The sequence below is a fragment of the Coffea arabica genome, chromosome 9c (assembly GCF_036785885.1).
Source record: "Coffea arabica cultivar ET-39 chromosome 9c, Coffea Arabica ET-39 HiFi, whole genome shotgun sequence".
NCBI classification, from domain to species: domain Eukaryota; kingdom Viridiplantae; phylum Streptophyta; class Magnoliopsida; order Gentianales; family Rubiaceae; genus Coffea; species Coffea arabica.
In genome coordinates, this window is record NC_092326.1 from 33,637,165 (window position 1) to 33,651,171 (window position 14,007).

A 14,007-nucleotide genomic window follows, 5' to 3' on the forward strand; every position below is an offset into this window, starting at 1 on the left:
TACAGTGTTTATGTTAAAATTTCTAAATGATAGGGGAGTAAGGTGTCTTTTTATGAAACCATAGGAGGTTTCTTGTATTTTACCCCATTCCCTTTCTATCTTTTTTTTTAACTTTAGTATTACCGGTGATGTTTCCTCTTTATTTACCCTCATATGTACAAATTTCAAATCAAATTCCTATATTGGAGAGTTAGGATGATATATGAATTTATAATCTTGGTAATTTCAAGCAAGATAAATCCTAAAATCCAGGCTTTATTAGTGGAATCACTTTATTTAAATTCATAATCCTTGAAAATTAATTAATCAAAAGGCATAAAAGGATTTTAAATAGTTAAAAAAATCAAATTCTTAGAAAAGGGTGAGAGTAGGGAGCTTTATTATTTGACCAAGTTAAAAACACCTTTTGAAATACATAAATATATAGATATAGATATATAAAAATATATCTTACTGACTTCTATATTAAGAATTATAAAAGATAAGTAAACAATGTTGAGGTTTTAAGTGTAGTGCAACAAAATATACCAACAATTGTCAACTATATTACTATTGTAATAGCAATGGCAACAATTCTAGAACTATATATGTAAGGAGTTAGGAGTGAAAATTTTGTAACATTGATGTGCAGATTTTGAAAATGCATAATTAAGAATTAGAGAGAACAAGCATGGCACTTTCAAGTGATATCATAAAATTTTTAGAGAGAGCAAAAATTAACAAGCTCTACTTCCACTATGCAAAATGCAAATTCTTCCAGTAAAATAAAGGCATTGAAATAGATGAGATCAACAGTCTAATTGTGCCTAGTAGATCAGTGTCAAAAAAATTACACCTTCAAATGCATAGGCTTCTAATTTAGTGTCGAATTGTTGATGGCATTGACAATAAAAATAAGTTTTTCTGGTGTAAAAATATTTTATCTAGTAAGCCTAAAACATTCAAAATAGAAATATCAATTGTTGCCTTATGATGTTCATTTTGGTTCCTATCTAATGATAAGAGAGGTAATTTATATCGTCAAAAGTTCTTCGGCCACCTCCTGGGAATTTTATGAAATTATACTCTTTTGTTAGATATTCTTGTGTTTAGATTAGAAATTTTTTGAAAAAATTATTTAAAATAATATTATAATACTTTTCATGATATGTTGCATGTGAAATAAAAATAATTAGAAATATAAAAAAAATGACTTTATGGAATTGGTGAAAATAAAATAAAATAATGTTTCAAAATAATATTTTGAAAAACATATTTATCATGCAAGTAAAGTAATGACTTTGTGGAATCGGTGAATATTTCAAATACAAGTTTTTCATATGCAATCCTACAATATACTTCAAAATACCCCAAAAACACTCTAAATAAACCTAATCTCAAATAAACTTAACAAAAACACAAAAAAAAACATAAAATAAACCTACAAACGCTTTCTTCTTCTACCCATCACCATCACCACCCTCTCCTCCTTTCTCCTCCACCGCCACCACTGTCCCTCCCCTTTCCTCCCTCTTCCTCTTCTCCTCTTTCCTTCTTTATTTTCTTTTTCCTCCTCCTCACTTCCCCCTTGCCCTTCCTCCTCCTCCACTTTCTTTTCCTTCTCCTCCCTTCCCCACAACCCCCTATCCCTTCCTTCTCCTAATGTAACACAAATTTCATTGCTTAAGACAAAACACAAGAAAACTTGTACAAATATCAAATAGATTATATCAAAGAATAAAAGGACTACAATTTCTAAATATTCTTAATTCAAAGAAATTAATTCTATAATTATTCTCTTCAAAGAACTTTAATCGAAGGTCCGAAAATGCTTTTTCTCCAATAAAAAATGATGTTTCCTACAATTTGGATATAGAAAACAATTGATTTGATGACGACGTTGAATATTTGAACATTCCATTTTCAAACCTCAACATGAATAGAAGGATTTGTTTGGCTTGATTTGGATTGGAGAGGGAAAAAAACTCTGGAGAGAGTTTGACAAAGTTTTCTCGAAATTCAAGGATTTTAATTTGTATCAGGACTTGAGGGAAGCCCTTTATTTATAACCAAAATATGTAAGTTTGATTTTCAAGAAAACCCTTAAAAAACCTTCCTACATTTCGGGTGACTTGTAACTCAAGAAACCTATTCAAATTAGGCTTTAGTAATGGGTCAGCCCAAATAGTTCATTCTAAATTAAAGAATCCATTAATCAACTTTAATTTAATTTAAGTAGGCCTTACATCTTCACTTTTAGACCCATGTGGCATTGACCTAACTTGTCAATCCAAAAGTGAATGGACTTGACATAATTTGATTTGATTTGATTTGATTTGATTTAATTTAATTTAATCAAGATGATTTTATTTTATCTTGACTAAATAAGTTAAATAAAAAATTTATTTTCTACAAATGCACTCACTTCAAGACTTGGCGAGATATTGTGCGACAATTGCTGGAAATAGGGTTTGAAGTACCATTTTTTGTTGTACCCATCAGGTGCATCAGAAATTGAGCACAAATTTCGTTGCCTAAGATAAAAGATAAGAAAGCTTGTACAAATGTTAAATTAAAAAAAAAAAGGATTACAACTTTGAAGATTCTGAATCAAAGAAATTGATCCTCTAATTCTTCTTTTCAAAGGACTTTAATTGAAAGGTCGAAAAGGCTTGTTCTCTGATTAAAAGTATGTTTCCTACAATTTGGGCATAGAAAATGGTTGATTTGATGACACTATTTGAATACTTAAATCTTCAGGCCTTCAATACGAATGGAAGGAATTGTTTCACTTGATTTGGATTTGAATGAAAAATCTCTTGAAAGAGTTTGACAAAAAAAATTTTTTTGGAATTTGCGAATTTCAATGTATGTCTTGGCTTGAGGGAAGACCTTTATTTATAGTCGAAATATGTAGGTTTGGTTTTCAAGCAAACCCTCCAGATCTTTCTTGTATTTTGGATGACTTGTAATTTAAGAAACCCATTTAACTTGGGTTTTTATAATAGGTTAGTTCAAATAGTTTATTATAAATTAATGAATTCCTTAATCCACTTTAATTTAAATGGATTTTACTCCTTCACTTTGAGGCCCATGTTGCATTGGTCCAACTTGTTGAACCAAAGGTTAATTGCCTTGACATAATTTAATTTAATTTAATCAAGATAAATTTATTTTTTTCAATCTCAACTAAATAAATTAAATAAAAAGTTCATTGTCTACACCTAGACCTGGCAATTATACCCAAAATCCAACAACCCACCCAACCCACCCACTAATTTGAGAGGTTGGGTTGGATAAATTACGTGTTGAATAATAAAAACCCACATATATTTTGGACGGTTTGGGTATTTGTATTAGGCACCCATTAATTTAAAAAAAATAAATTAATTAAAACTAAGGAACACGGAAAGACCAGCAAGTAGCGACTGTGTTTCCAGCAAATAAACCTCCACCACCACCACTTTCGTTGCCTTTACTCTTGCGCAAATTCACCTCTGTGATGTTTCACCTTCGCCGCCTTCTCCACGAAGAGTTCTTTCTTTCTTGCTAACAACGTTTTCAATCAAAAGAAACAAAATCTGCAAAACCAAAATGAATCCACAAAAGAATTGAGACTGATTATCTGCAGTGGCCACCCCTGACCTGAGGACACGGTCTGCTTCTCACCTTCCTCTATCTGCAATTACCACTTGCAACTTGCAATGCCTGTCAGTCAACAACGGGTACGTCCTTTTGTCCTGGGCTATTCCTATCTTGAAGACTAAAATTTGGTTTATAGGGGTTCTGATTCATTCATTGTTTGGAATCGATGTACTTCCCTTTTGTTTTATTTGCCGTTGTTCTTTTTTTTTCTTCTTTTTTTGTGACTGAAACAAACATCTTGTGTTGAAAGGTAGCTACGTAGCATATAGCTACTCTTTGACCTTAGATTTTAAGGATTGATCTTTCCTTTTTTTTTTTTTGTTAGGAGTAGAGTACATCGATTGCTGTATTAAAAGTTGATTTTAGATTTTAAGGTTGAAGGGATCATCATACTGGTGAGAACATGAAAGTGAGAAGGGGTCAGTTTCCAAAGAATCCAGTGGCATTTGTATGTGCAATTCTCTGTGTTTCTTGTGCTTTAGTTTTGTTTATCTCAGTATTTAGACTTCCAGATGTAACCATAGCCTCATTTAGGCCCAAGGACAGAAGAGTGGTTGGGAGATATGAGAGCTTTGAGACACTACTAAAAAGAACAGAAAGCCTAACATCGACTAATTCATGTTTGATGTTTGTGAAATTAGAAACAGAAACAATTTTATCAAGAGGAAGAAGGTTAATGTTGAACCTCTTTAACTTGTGTAATCTACATTTTATAAGTGCTTTCTTTCCTCATAGGGAGGGGTCTCGGACCAAAAATTTTATTATGTTGGTCTGCACTTAACTACATGGTTTTTGAGCAAGGCCTAACAATCTTATTTAATTATATTAGCAAACTTCACAATCTCAATTAAGCATTTTTATTGGTAAAAAAGGCCAACTACTAAATTTGCCGAATTGTTAGTCAGAACAACTACTAAACTTCCCATTTGTTTCAAGATCTCATTATTTTATTGGAATCGTGTATGATTATTGTGCTAAGTTGATCTGCTGGCTTAGAGTAGTTGATGACGATTAGATGGATGAATTTGAACTTTGATGAGTTTGAGTGACTTGCATGTTTTCCGTGCTTAGATTAATAATAGCATAGTTAGTGCTACCTTAAGCTCATGTAAGTATTTTCCAAAAGGGGTGCCGTTGTTCTGTTTCTTTCTTGGACTACTCTGAAATCTTATCCAACAGGGCCAGCCGTTCTCATGTGGAAGAGTACCAATTCTATGAGATTATAGACAATTCAGCATTTTGGCTTTACCCTTTTGCCTTAACGTGCTGATAAAAAAATATATCTATCGTAGCTATATACTACAATATAATTCATCGTTTGTATTTCTTCTTTTCTATGACAGGATATGTTGGTTGCTTGTGATCTTGATAATGATGTCGATGATTGCAGTCATGGGAGTAATACGCGCGACATATAAGAGATTCCATTTAGCAGTTTGGCCTCATTTTCACAGGTTAGAGCCTGATGAGCATGGTGGACGGAAGGCTATATGCAAAACATGTGGTAAGAAGTGCTTAGCAGATAATATGAGTGACACATCTAATTTATTACGCCATTTGGCAAGTCATGCTCATAATGAGGAGCAGCCTACTGGATTAGCCATGATTGATCATGAGATATATCGTGATAAGATGGCTATTACAATTGTTAAACACGACTACCCCTTCCAATTTGTGGAACACATTGGAATTAGAGAATTGCATTTATTTTTAAATCCTTCTATGAAAAGCATTTCGTGTAATACAACTAAATCTGATGTGTTAAAGATTTATAGAAGAGAAAAAGAAAAGGTCAAAAAATAGCTTGAACTTGTACAAGGCCGAATTTGTTTGACATCTGATCTATGGTCTTCTATTACGAGTAATGGATACATGTCACTTACAGTACATTATGTTGATTAGAATTGGAATTTATAGAAGAGAATAGTTGTGTTTCGTCATGTACCCCCTCCTCATAATGGTCCAAATTTATCCGAGAAGCTGATTAATTTTCTAAAAGAATGGGGAATTGATAAAAAAAATTTCACCATCACTCTAGATAATGCAACGTACAATGATAGAGTGACTAGATTATTGCAAAATTATTTTTTATTTAATGGTTCTTCCATTTGTGGAAGTGAATTTCTTCATGTTCGTTGTGGTACATATGTGTTGAATTTAATTGTAAAGGTTGGATTGGATGTGATTGATGAAGCAATTTATAAAATTAGGGAAAGTGTAAAGCATGTGAAAGGATCTGAAAGTAGGGTCATAAAGTTTGCCAAATTGGTGAAACAACTGTCATTGGAAACAAATAAAAAATTGTGACAGGATATAGTAACTAGATGGAATTCTACCTATCTAATGCTTGAGAGGGCCTTACTTTTTAGACATGCATTTTCTCGACTTCAAGATGTGGATGATGACTACAAGTTGTCTCCTCTAGAAGAGGAATGGCAGAGGGTCGATAAGATTGCAGAGTTTTTGAGGCCTTTTTATGATGTGACATTATTGTTCTCGGGAAGTAAATACCCCACAGCTAACTTATACTTTCCCAATGTTTCGAAGATTCAATGTCTCTTAAACAAAGAGGCCAATAGTCCAGATTTTTTGAACAGTGAAATGGCTTCTAATGTGAAGACCAAATTTCAAAAGTATTGGGACTGCTATACTGTTATCTTATCATTTGCCATTATTTTGGATCCTCATTACAAGCTCCAGTTTGTAGAATATTGCTTTTTTGTGTTGGATCCTCAATCACGGGATGAAAAGGTTCTTAGTATTAAACAAAAGTTGTTTCGTTTGTTCGAAGAGTACTCTAGGACCAATACTGCAATTACTGCTATACCAATGGAGGGTACTTTTAATGGTGATGATGGACAAACTAGAGATCTCATGGATGTGAGTAAAATTGATTCACATGTTTTTGTATTTTGTTTCAATTTATATAACCTTAAACATTCAATATTTATGATATTTGTAGGGTTTTGATGTGTACCAATCTCAACAAGGGGCAAATGGTAACAAATCTGAGTTGGAGTTGTGTCTTGAGGAACGACTAGTAGATCGTAAGCAACAACCAGATTTGAATGTTTTGACTTATTGGAAGGAGAGTAGAATTAGATATCCTGAGCTTTCACTTATGGCTCGAGATATCTTAAGTATTCCTATTACCACTGTAGCATCCAAGTCTGCTTTTAGTCATGGTGGGAGAATTCTTGGAAAATTTCAAACTTCTATGTTGCTAGATAATGTGGAAGCACTGTGTTCTCGAGATTGGTTGTATAATAGTGAAGGTAAATTAGATATTTAGTTGCATTGACTGTTAATTTTCAGTAGCTTAGGATCTCTTTAACTATTTTCTTCATTGGTTGATTAAATTTGCTAAATTTTAGAGAGTCTTGATAAAGATTTTGAAGTTGAACAAGAAGACGAGGAGCAAGATCTTGGAATTGATATTAGTAGATTTATTGCTGAACAAGATGCATCTACAAATGTTGATACTTAGTAAGTATGTCATGTGAACTTGATATTTTAGAATACTTGTTGTACTCTGTTTTTAACTCATCTTATATACTTTTCGCTAGTTAGAATTTATGTTGTTTGGGTATTATCATTACAAAAGCTTATTCATAGTGCATGTTTTTTTTCCAAGCAATATGTTAGCTTTATTGGCATCGAGGCATTTTTTACCTCTGTGATGTTGATTATTTGACCTGTCAAAAGCGATATTAGTGAAACATGATCCAATGATCTAAGATTGGTCTTAGCAACTAATTTGACTTTCATAACAGCATAATCTTTGGCTCCACTATGGACTGTTGACTGCGAAGTCTTAACAATGTGCTACCCTCTGTGGAGTGCCTAGTTGGTTTGGAAAATTGATTTAGGATAATATGTTGTTTTCTCCCGTACGCATTTGAAGTGTTCTCGAGTGGATATCAGCATAAGCATATGATTGCTATGGTTTCTAGTTACACGGAAAGTAGTAACATGAGTTCTATGTGTTTATTCTGAATGTGGTTGTCTTTTGTGTGTCCAATTCTTCCATTGCTTCTGCTTATTTGTTGGTTGCTAATACTTGCCATCTTATTTATGCTGCAGCTGTTCCAGTATATGTCCATTTGTTATATCACTGGGGTTGAATGCTGCTCAAGTGCCATGAAGCAAAATTAGTTTCAACTTTGAATTCTAGCATTTTTGAGATGTTTAGTAGTTGTTTATCTTTCCTCAGTGAGTTATTGAAGGATTATAATGTGTTTTATTGGTGACTAGTGGATAGTTACCTGTTTTAATACTGTGTTAATTTTTTCAAGAATTTTCAAATGAATTGGATAGTGATATTTGAACTAATTGGTTGAGAATTGTACATCTCTTATCAAATTTCAGTTTAATTAAGGCGTGATTGGATCTTGTTTAATATTGGTATACCATTTTTTCATGCTATATCCAACTTGGACCAAAATTGTTTTAGTATATGAAAATGTGTTTATGTGTGTGAAAAAATTTTTTTGCATGTAAAAATATATTTGAGAGAATTTATGTATCAAAATCTATTAATTAATATATTGGGTCATATTTGGGTCATGGATTTGAGATGACCCAATATGACTCAACTCAAAAGTAACCCAATTTAAAGTTGGGCGGCTTGGATATAACCCATTTAAATAAAAATCCAATATCAACTCACCCAAAACCGCCCAACCCGGCTAATTGTTAGGTATATCTACAGCTACAACCAAAGGGAGGGAATGAAGGTTGTGGGAGAAGGAAGAGGAGAGAGAGAGAAAATGGGGAAGGGAAGGAAGGGGGAGTAGAAGGAAGGATGGGGGAGGGGAAGGGAGAAAGAGAGAAAGTAGGAGGACGAGGTGGGAAAGAGAGAGGGACGGTGATGACAATGGAAAAGAAAGGACGGGAGAGGTGTTGGGAGGTGGTGGTACGAGGTAGTGGGAGGTTGTGGACAAAATTTTTAAAAACACCCCAATTAAATTTTAAATTTTAAAAATACTCCCAAAATACATTCACAGTGAAAGTTTTTGATATGCAAAAGTGCACTAAAATTTTTTAAAAATACCTCTAATGACACTTAATCCATAGGAACCCAATACTTAAAAATGTGTACGTTTTTAGCTTGGGGATTATTTGCCAACAAAATTGAAATAACACTATGATACTTTTTTATTATATGAAGTATATGATATAAAAATATGATATGAAAACATAATTAAAAAAATTTATTTATAATATAATTAAAAAAACTTCTTACAAATAAAAGGTGGTTAAAATTTTGAAAAAGGTCATCTCATTTTATCCAAACACTGGCTTACTTTGAACATTGTCCATTTGTACTTGCGTGTAGGGAGAGAAGTAGAGAAAACTTGGAACAAGAGTACATCAAGACGCCATCTGGGCCCGTTTTGAACACAACGGCACGTGATCCCGTAGCGACAAATTGATTACACACTCTCACTCTCTCACTGATTTCGCGACTGAATGAATCCTTCCTGTTCCTGGACCCAAACACAAAACTTCTACCTGAGAATATATACAGTAATAGAATAGGAGCTTCTCATCTGTACCTCCCAGAAATAGACCAGACCCTGCTTTGCATTTCAGCCACACACGTGTTTCTTTTTCTTTTCTAAGTTGCCTTGAATTATTCTTCATCTAAAATGTCATCTCTCAAGGCCCACACGATATTTGTATATTCCATGGACTTTTCCAAAGGAAATATTAAAAATAATAATGTCATCCAAATTCATTTATTAATTTGGGGGACATTTGCACATCAAATCAATTTATTTTTTCCATTTAACCTTTCAAAAATGCATCCACGTATTTATGACTTGATTGAGGCAAATTAAGCTCAACAATTTAATTACTCTTGTTATAGGTTAATTGGCATGAAAGATAGTGTTGTATTAATTCAACTTTTTGGTTCTTCAATTTTTATTATAAAGAAATTATAGTTCAAAATGCTTTGGATAATTGAACTAGACCACTAAAACTTCCAAGTATAATTTAGTTTAAAAATTCCAAGTAAAATTGTCTACACTTTGCTTCCAAACTTTTTTTTTTCTTCTGAACGTGAATGCGACCGAAAAAATTATCTTTTTTTTTTTCATCATGTAAATCAAACGCACCATATGGAATGAAAGATAGAAAAAGGGGGTGCAGAAATTTTACCCAAAAAAAAAAAACGGTAAGAGAGACTAGTCTAATTGGCGGATTTGTTTGGATTGAGTATTATTTAAAATATTATCTGAAATAATTATTTGTATTGTAATGTATGTGAGATAAAAAAGTGATTGAAAATATAAAAAAAAATAGATTAAAAATGTGTTTATGATGCAAACGAAATATTATTTAAAAAAAAGGGCAAATTACATTTTACCCCCTATGGTTTACCCTTTTTTTACATAATCCCCCTATGATTTCAAATGCTATACATAACCCCCTCATGATTTGAATTAAAGTGTCAAAGTGACGGAAATAGTCACTCGTAGCAGAACTTTTAAAAATGTTGAAATTATCCTTATAAATACATGACATATTAACCCCGTATGCTTTTTATATTTTACCATATAACCCTCTTACGGTTTAGTACTTTACCATATAACCCCCTTATGATTTTCAAAATATACACATAACCCCCCTTGGTTAATAAATAATTTTTAACTTTACATAAGGGTAATTTTGACATTTTAGGTGACGTCGTTACGAATGATAATTTCCGTTACTTTGACAGTTTAATCCAAACCATAAGGGAGTTATGTATAACTTTTGAAACCATTGGGGGGTTATGTGAAAAAATGCTAAATCACAAGGGGGTAAAGTGAAATTTACCCTAAAAAAATAACTTTTGCCAAGTTTGGCCTTAATTTGTGGAACTACAAACGGATGTCATTTTTGGTTTCTAGGTCTGCAAAATTAATTTGATTGATTATATAAATTATGTAGATCGTCCAAATTTTCTTGCTGTTGAACTTAAAAAAGAATCTTTTGTGTCGTGTAATTTCAATACATTCATAAAGCTTATCATGAAGATGACATCTTAACTCGCTGCTTAAATAATTTAGAAAAGTTGACTTCACTAGATTTTAAGAAAACGACACAGTTGTATGTGTTTAAGAATATTGATGAACACGTCAAAGACTTCGTGCTTTCATATTATATTAAAAGAAAAATTCAACAATATTTGGCTTGTCTATGCTTATAATTTATGATACAACACTACAAGATCATACTCTTTTGGATCCGCTTGAATACTGTATTTTTTTCTCTAATACCCTTCTCCCCATCCTCTCTGTCCAAATCTGGCTGGCCAGGTTCGATCCTTGACTAGCCAAATAGGGGCAAAGCCCCCCATGGCTGGTGGTTTCGTTGAGCGTTTATGGAAAAAATTTTACTGTAATTCACTATATAATTATTTTAGAAAAATGTTGGTATTTGTTCAAAATACCAAACAATACCCTAGTTTTTTAAAAAAAAAAAAAAATTTTCCCTTTCCTTCCAACACTTGCAGCCCACCCTAGACAATTTCTGCTACCCATTACCGATAACCACCTCTGTCATTGATACCCTATTTAATTTACATTTTTTGTTATTTTTTTTTATAACTCGTGACTCATTTAGAGTGTTACTAACTTATTATAGAATATAGATAATGTATTAGAACAATGCATGCGTTAAACAAATTCTTTGGTTCAATAGATAGATTAGAAGATAGGAAAAAATTGGGGGAGAGGGATTAAAACCCTATCCCTACTCTCTAGTAGTCTAGAAAAGATTTTAGAGTCTACCAATGATTATTAGCTATATAAAAACTAAAATCTCGGATGCCATATCAATTTATTAATTCTTATACTCCAAAAACAATACCAAATTATTGTAACATCAAATGTTGTTAATTTTAATCACATTTTAAAATGAAATAAATATAGCACAAGTAAAAACTTATTTGTGGTCTCAAAGCAAGACAAGTAGTATTTTCACAAATCCCATGTACGCTCTACCTTTGTAGAGTAATAATAGAACACATTCCGTAACATATACCAAACGGGTGGATATTTGTGGCCTCAAAGCAAGACAAGTACGATTTTCACAAATTCCATGCACACACTAACTTTATAGAATAATAACAACATTAGAACACATTGAGGCCTTATTTGATAACCCTGTTCAGCATTTAAATTTAATGGATTCAAAAATTAATATACTCAAATGCCTTTGATAATTCAAAATTGAATATTTGAATTAATTAAGTAGTACTGAAATTTTTAGATAAAATTTGCGTTTAAAAATAGTGATAAGCTATTCACTTATCACTTAATATCATATACAATCAAATGTATCTAATTTAGTACTTAACAATTTAATAACTTAGTAGATTCAAATTTCAGATTTCGATTTCAGATTTATCAAAAGCATCCTAAGTGATTTATGTAAGTGGTTGTCCTGGTGGTCCTAAGGCCCTACTCCCAAAACCCTGATTATGTCATATGAGATGGTGTAAACAAAGTAATTTATGTAAATATACCAATTCTTTTTCATATAATAAACAAATTATATTATATTATATCACATTCTGTGATACATATATCAATCATCCACAGTCAAATGGTATTTTAAAAGTACTTGATTCAAATTCGCCAATACATATTAGCTCAATTGCTATGAACGGGAGCATATAGAGCTTACTACGAACATCCTGTGGCAAATATGGAAAAGGAGAAATGAATGGAAGTTCAATGCTAAACGAAAGCACCCTTGGAAAACAGTTAACAAGGCTCAACAGGAATGGCAAGAGCAAGTCTCAGCTTGGAGTAATGAGATAATGACCCCTGTGGATGCTGGAAGAGAAGGAGGAGAAGTAGAACCAGTGGAGGTACGGAGTGATGAAGTGCAGATCAAAATATCAACTAGTGTGCAGGAACAGACCAAATGTGTTGGTATTGGGATTTTAGCAACTAACCACAGCCATCAGGCGTTATCAGCCTGGGCACTAATTGATAGGAAAGCAGTAAATCAGTGGCAGACTATAGCAGAAGCAGTGAAGATGGCCATTATAAAAGCCAGACATCAGCAATGGCAGAAAATTACAGTCCATGTTCCCAGCCCACAGTTGCTGAAAGTGATTGTGTCGGGAGTGGCTAAGGATATCAAAATGTCTACTTTGGCTGATGACATTAACAATCTCAGAGCATTGTTCCAGAAATGCTACTTTTGTCTAGACAGGAGATTAGATAGAAGATGTGATTTGATTAGTGATTATGTCTTAGGCATCCTTCAAGACCAGGAATGGATCAATCCTCAGTGTTTTTAACACTTTTGTATAGAACCTTTGAGTCTTTGCTCATATAAGTGTACATCTTTTGCCAATCAATACAAAAACTACCGTTGCAAAAAAAAAAAAAAAAAAGGATTGGCCACTTCCTCTGTTGACTTTTATCTTACTGTCATATATTGCCCATCAAAATTGAATACTAATTTAAAAAGAAAAAAACAACTTTTCGTATCTAGTCACCTTGTGAAATAATCTCGTTTGTGGAGGCTTTGTCCCACATCGGGGTTCCGGGGGGGTTTGGGGTTGGTTTATAAGTTTCCTGTGAGACCTCAAAAGATACCGGTTTTTGGGGTTCTCACGGGATTAGGATTTGTAAAACAATTGCCGAAAGTCTTTGGGCTTTGGTTAAGAGAGTCACCTTATGAAATGTAAAGCTAATAAATCAACTTCTTTTTGTTGTTAGGATTCTTTACAACGGGGAGAGGCAGCGAATAATAAATGTGATTAAAATTTGAAATTATACAACTTTGATTGCTTGTGGAAAACAGTATTCAATTAGTGATAAAATATTACATTATTTTGGTAAATTGTTGTATCCAACAATGTGGTGAGTCCATATGTCCAATCCAAAGCTAATGGGATCATAATTTTGTTGTGGAATGATGATTTCCCTCTCTTCTCTTGTTTGATACATCACAAATGCTTAGAATGAAAAGTTTTTCCATCCAAAACGCCATTCTAGTTAAAATGATATGGAAAAAAAATTTTCACTCTAATGCCTGGTATGCACGTCAGAATGGAATTTTTATCCCATTTACAATGTTTCGTACAATCAATATTTAGATTTCAGAATGAAATAAAATACCTATAAAATTGTTTAATTACGTTGAAATGTATTATTTAGCATTACATATTTTGGTTATTCATGTCATGCTATTTGCTACTCTATACAAGGAACTTTGACTCTCTTTTTTTTTTTTTTTTTTTTCCATTATGAATAACTTATGTACTTACAGAAATAATTCGATTATAATATTTTATTATTTTTGAAACATGAATATTCATTTTAAATTTTTTATCTTAAATAAAAGCATAATTACCAATCACATGAAGTTAAA

General features: G+C 32.6%; 1 protein-coding gene across 1 annotated transcript; it reads left to right on the forward strand.

Annotated features, from left to right (window-relative positions):
• Nucleotides 1–4,998: 4,998 nt before the first annotated feature.
• LOC140014184 (zinc finger BED domain-containing protein RICESLEEPER 2-like) lies at nt 4,999–6,855 on the forward strand. The gene is made up of 4 exons (XM_072064603.1): nt 4,999–5,271; nt 5,935–6,504; nt 6,587–6,694; nt 6,805–6,855. The coding sequence occupies exons 1-4, from the start codon at nt 4,999–5,001 to the stop codon at nt 6,853–6,855; spliced, it is 1,002 nt and encodes a 333-aa protein (XP_071920704.1).
• Nucleotides 6,856–14,007: the final 7,152 nt, after the last annotated feature.

Bases quoted from the DNA above. Each gene is read 5' to 3' on its own strand.
- LOC140014184 (XM_072064603.1), top strand. From the start codon at position 4,999: ATGTCGATGATTGCAGTCATGGGAGTAATACGCGCGACATATAAGAGA. The intron at 5,272-5,934 runs GTTAAACACGAC...AAATTGTGACAG, and splicing joins ATAAGATGGCTATTACAATT to GATATAGTAACTAGATGGAA. The intron at 6,505-6,586 runs GTGAGTAAAATT...TGATATTTGTAG, and splicing joins AAACTAGAGATCTCATGGAT to GGTTTTGATGTGTACCAATC.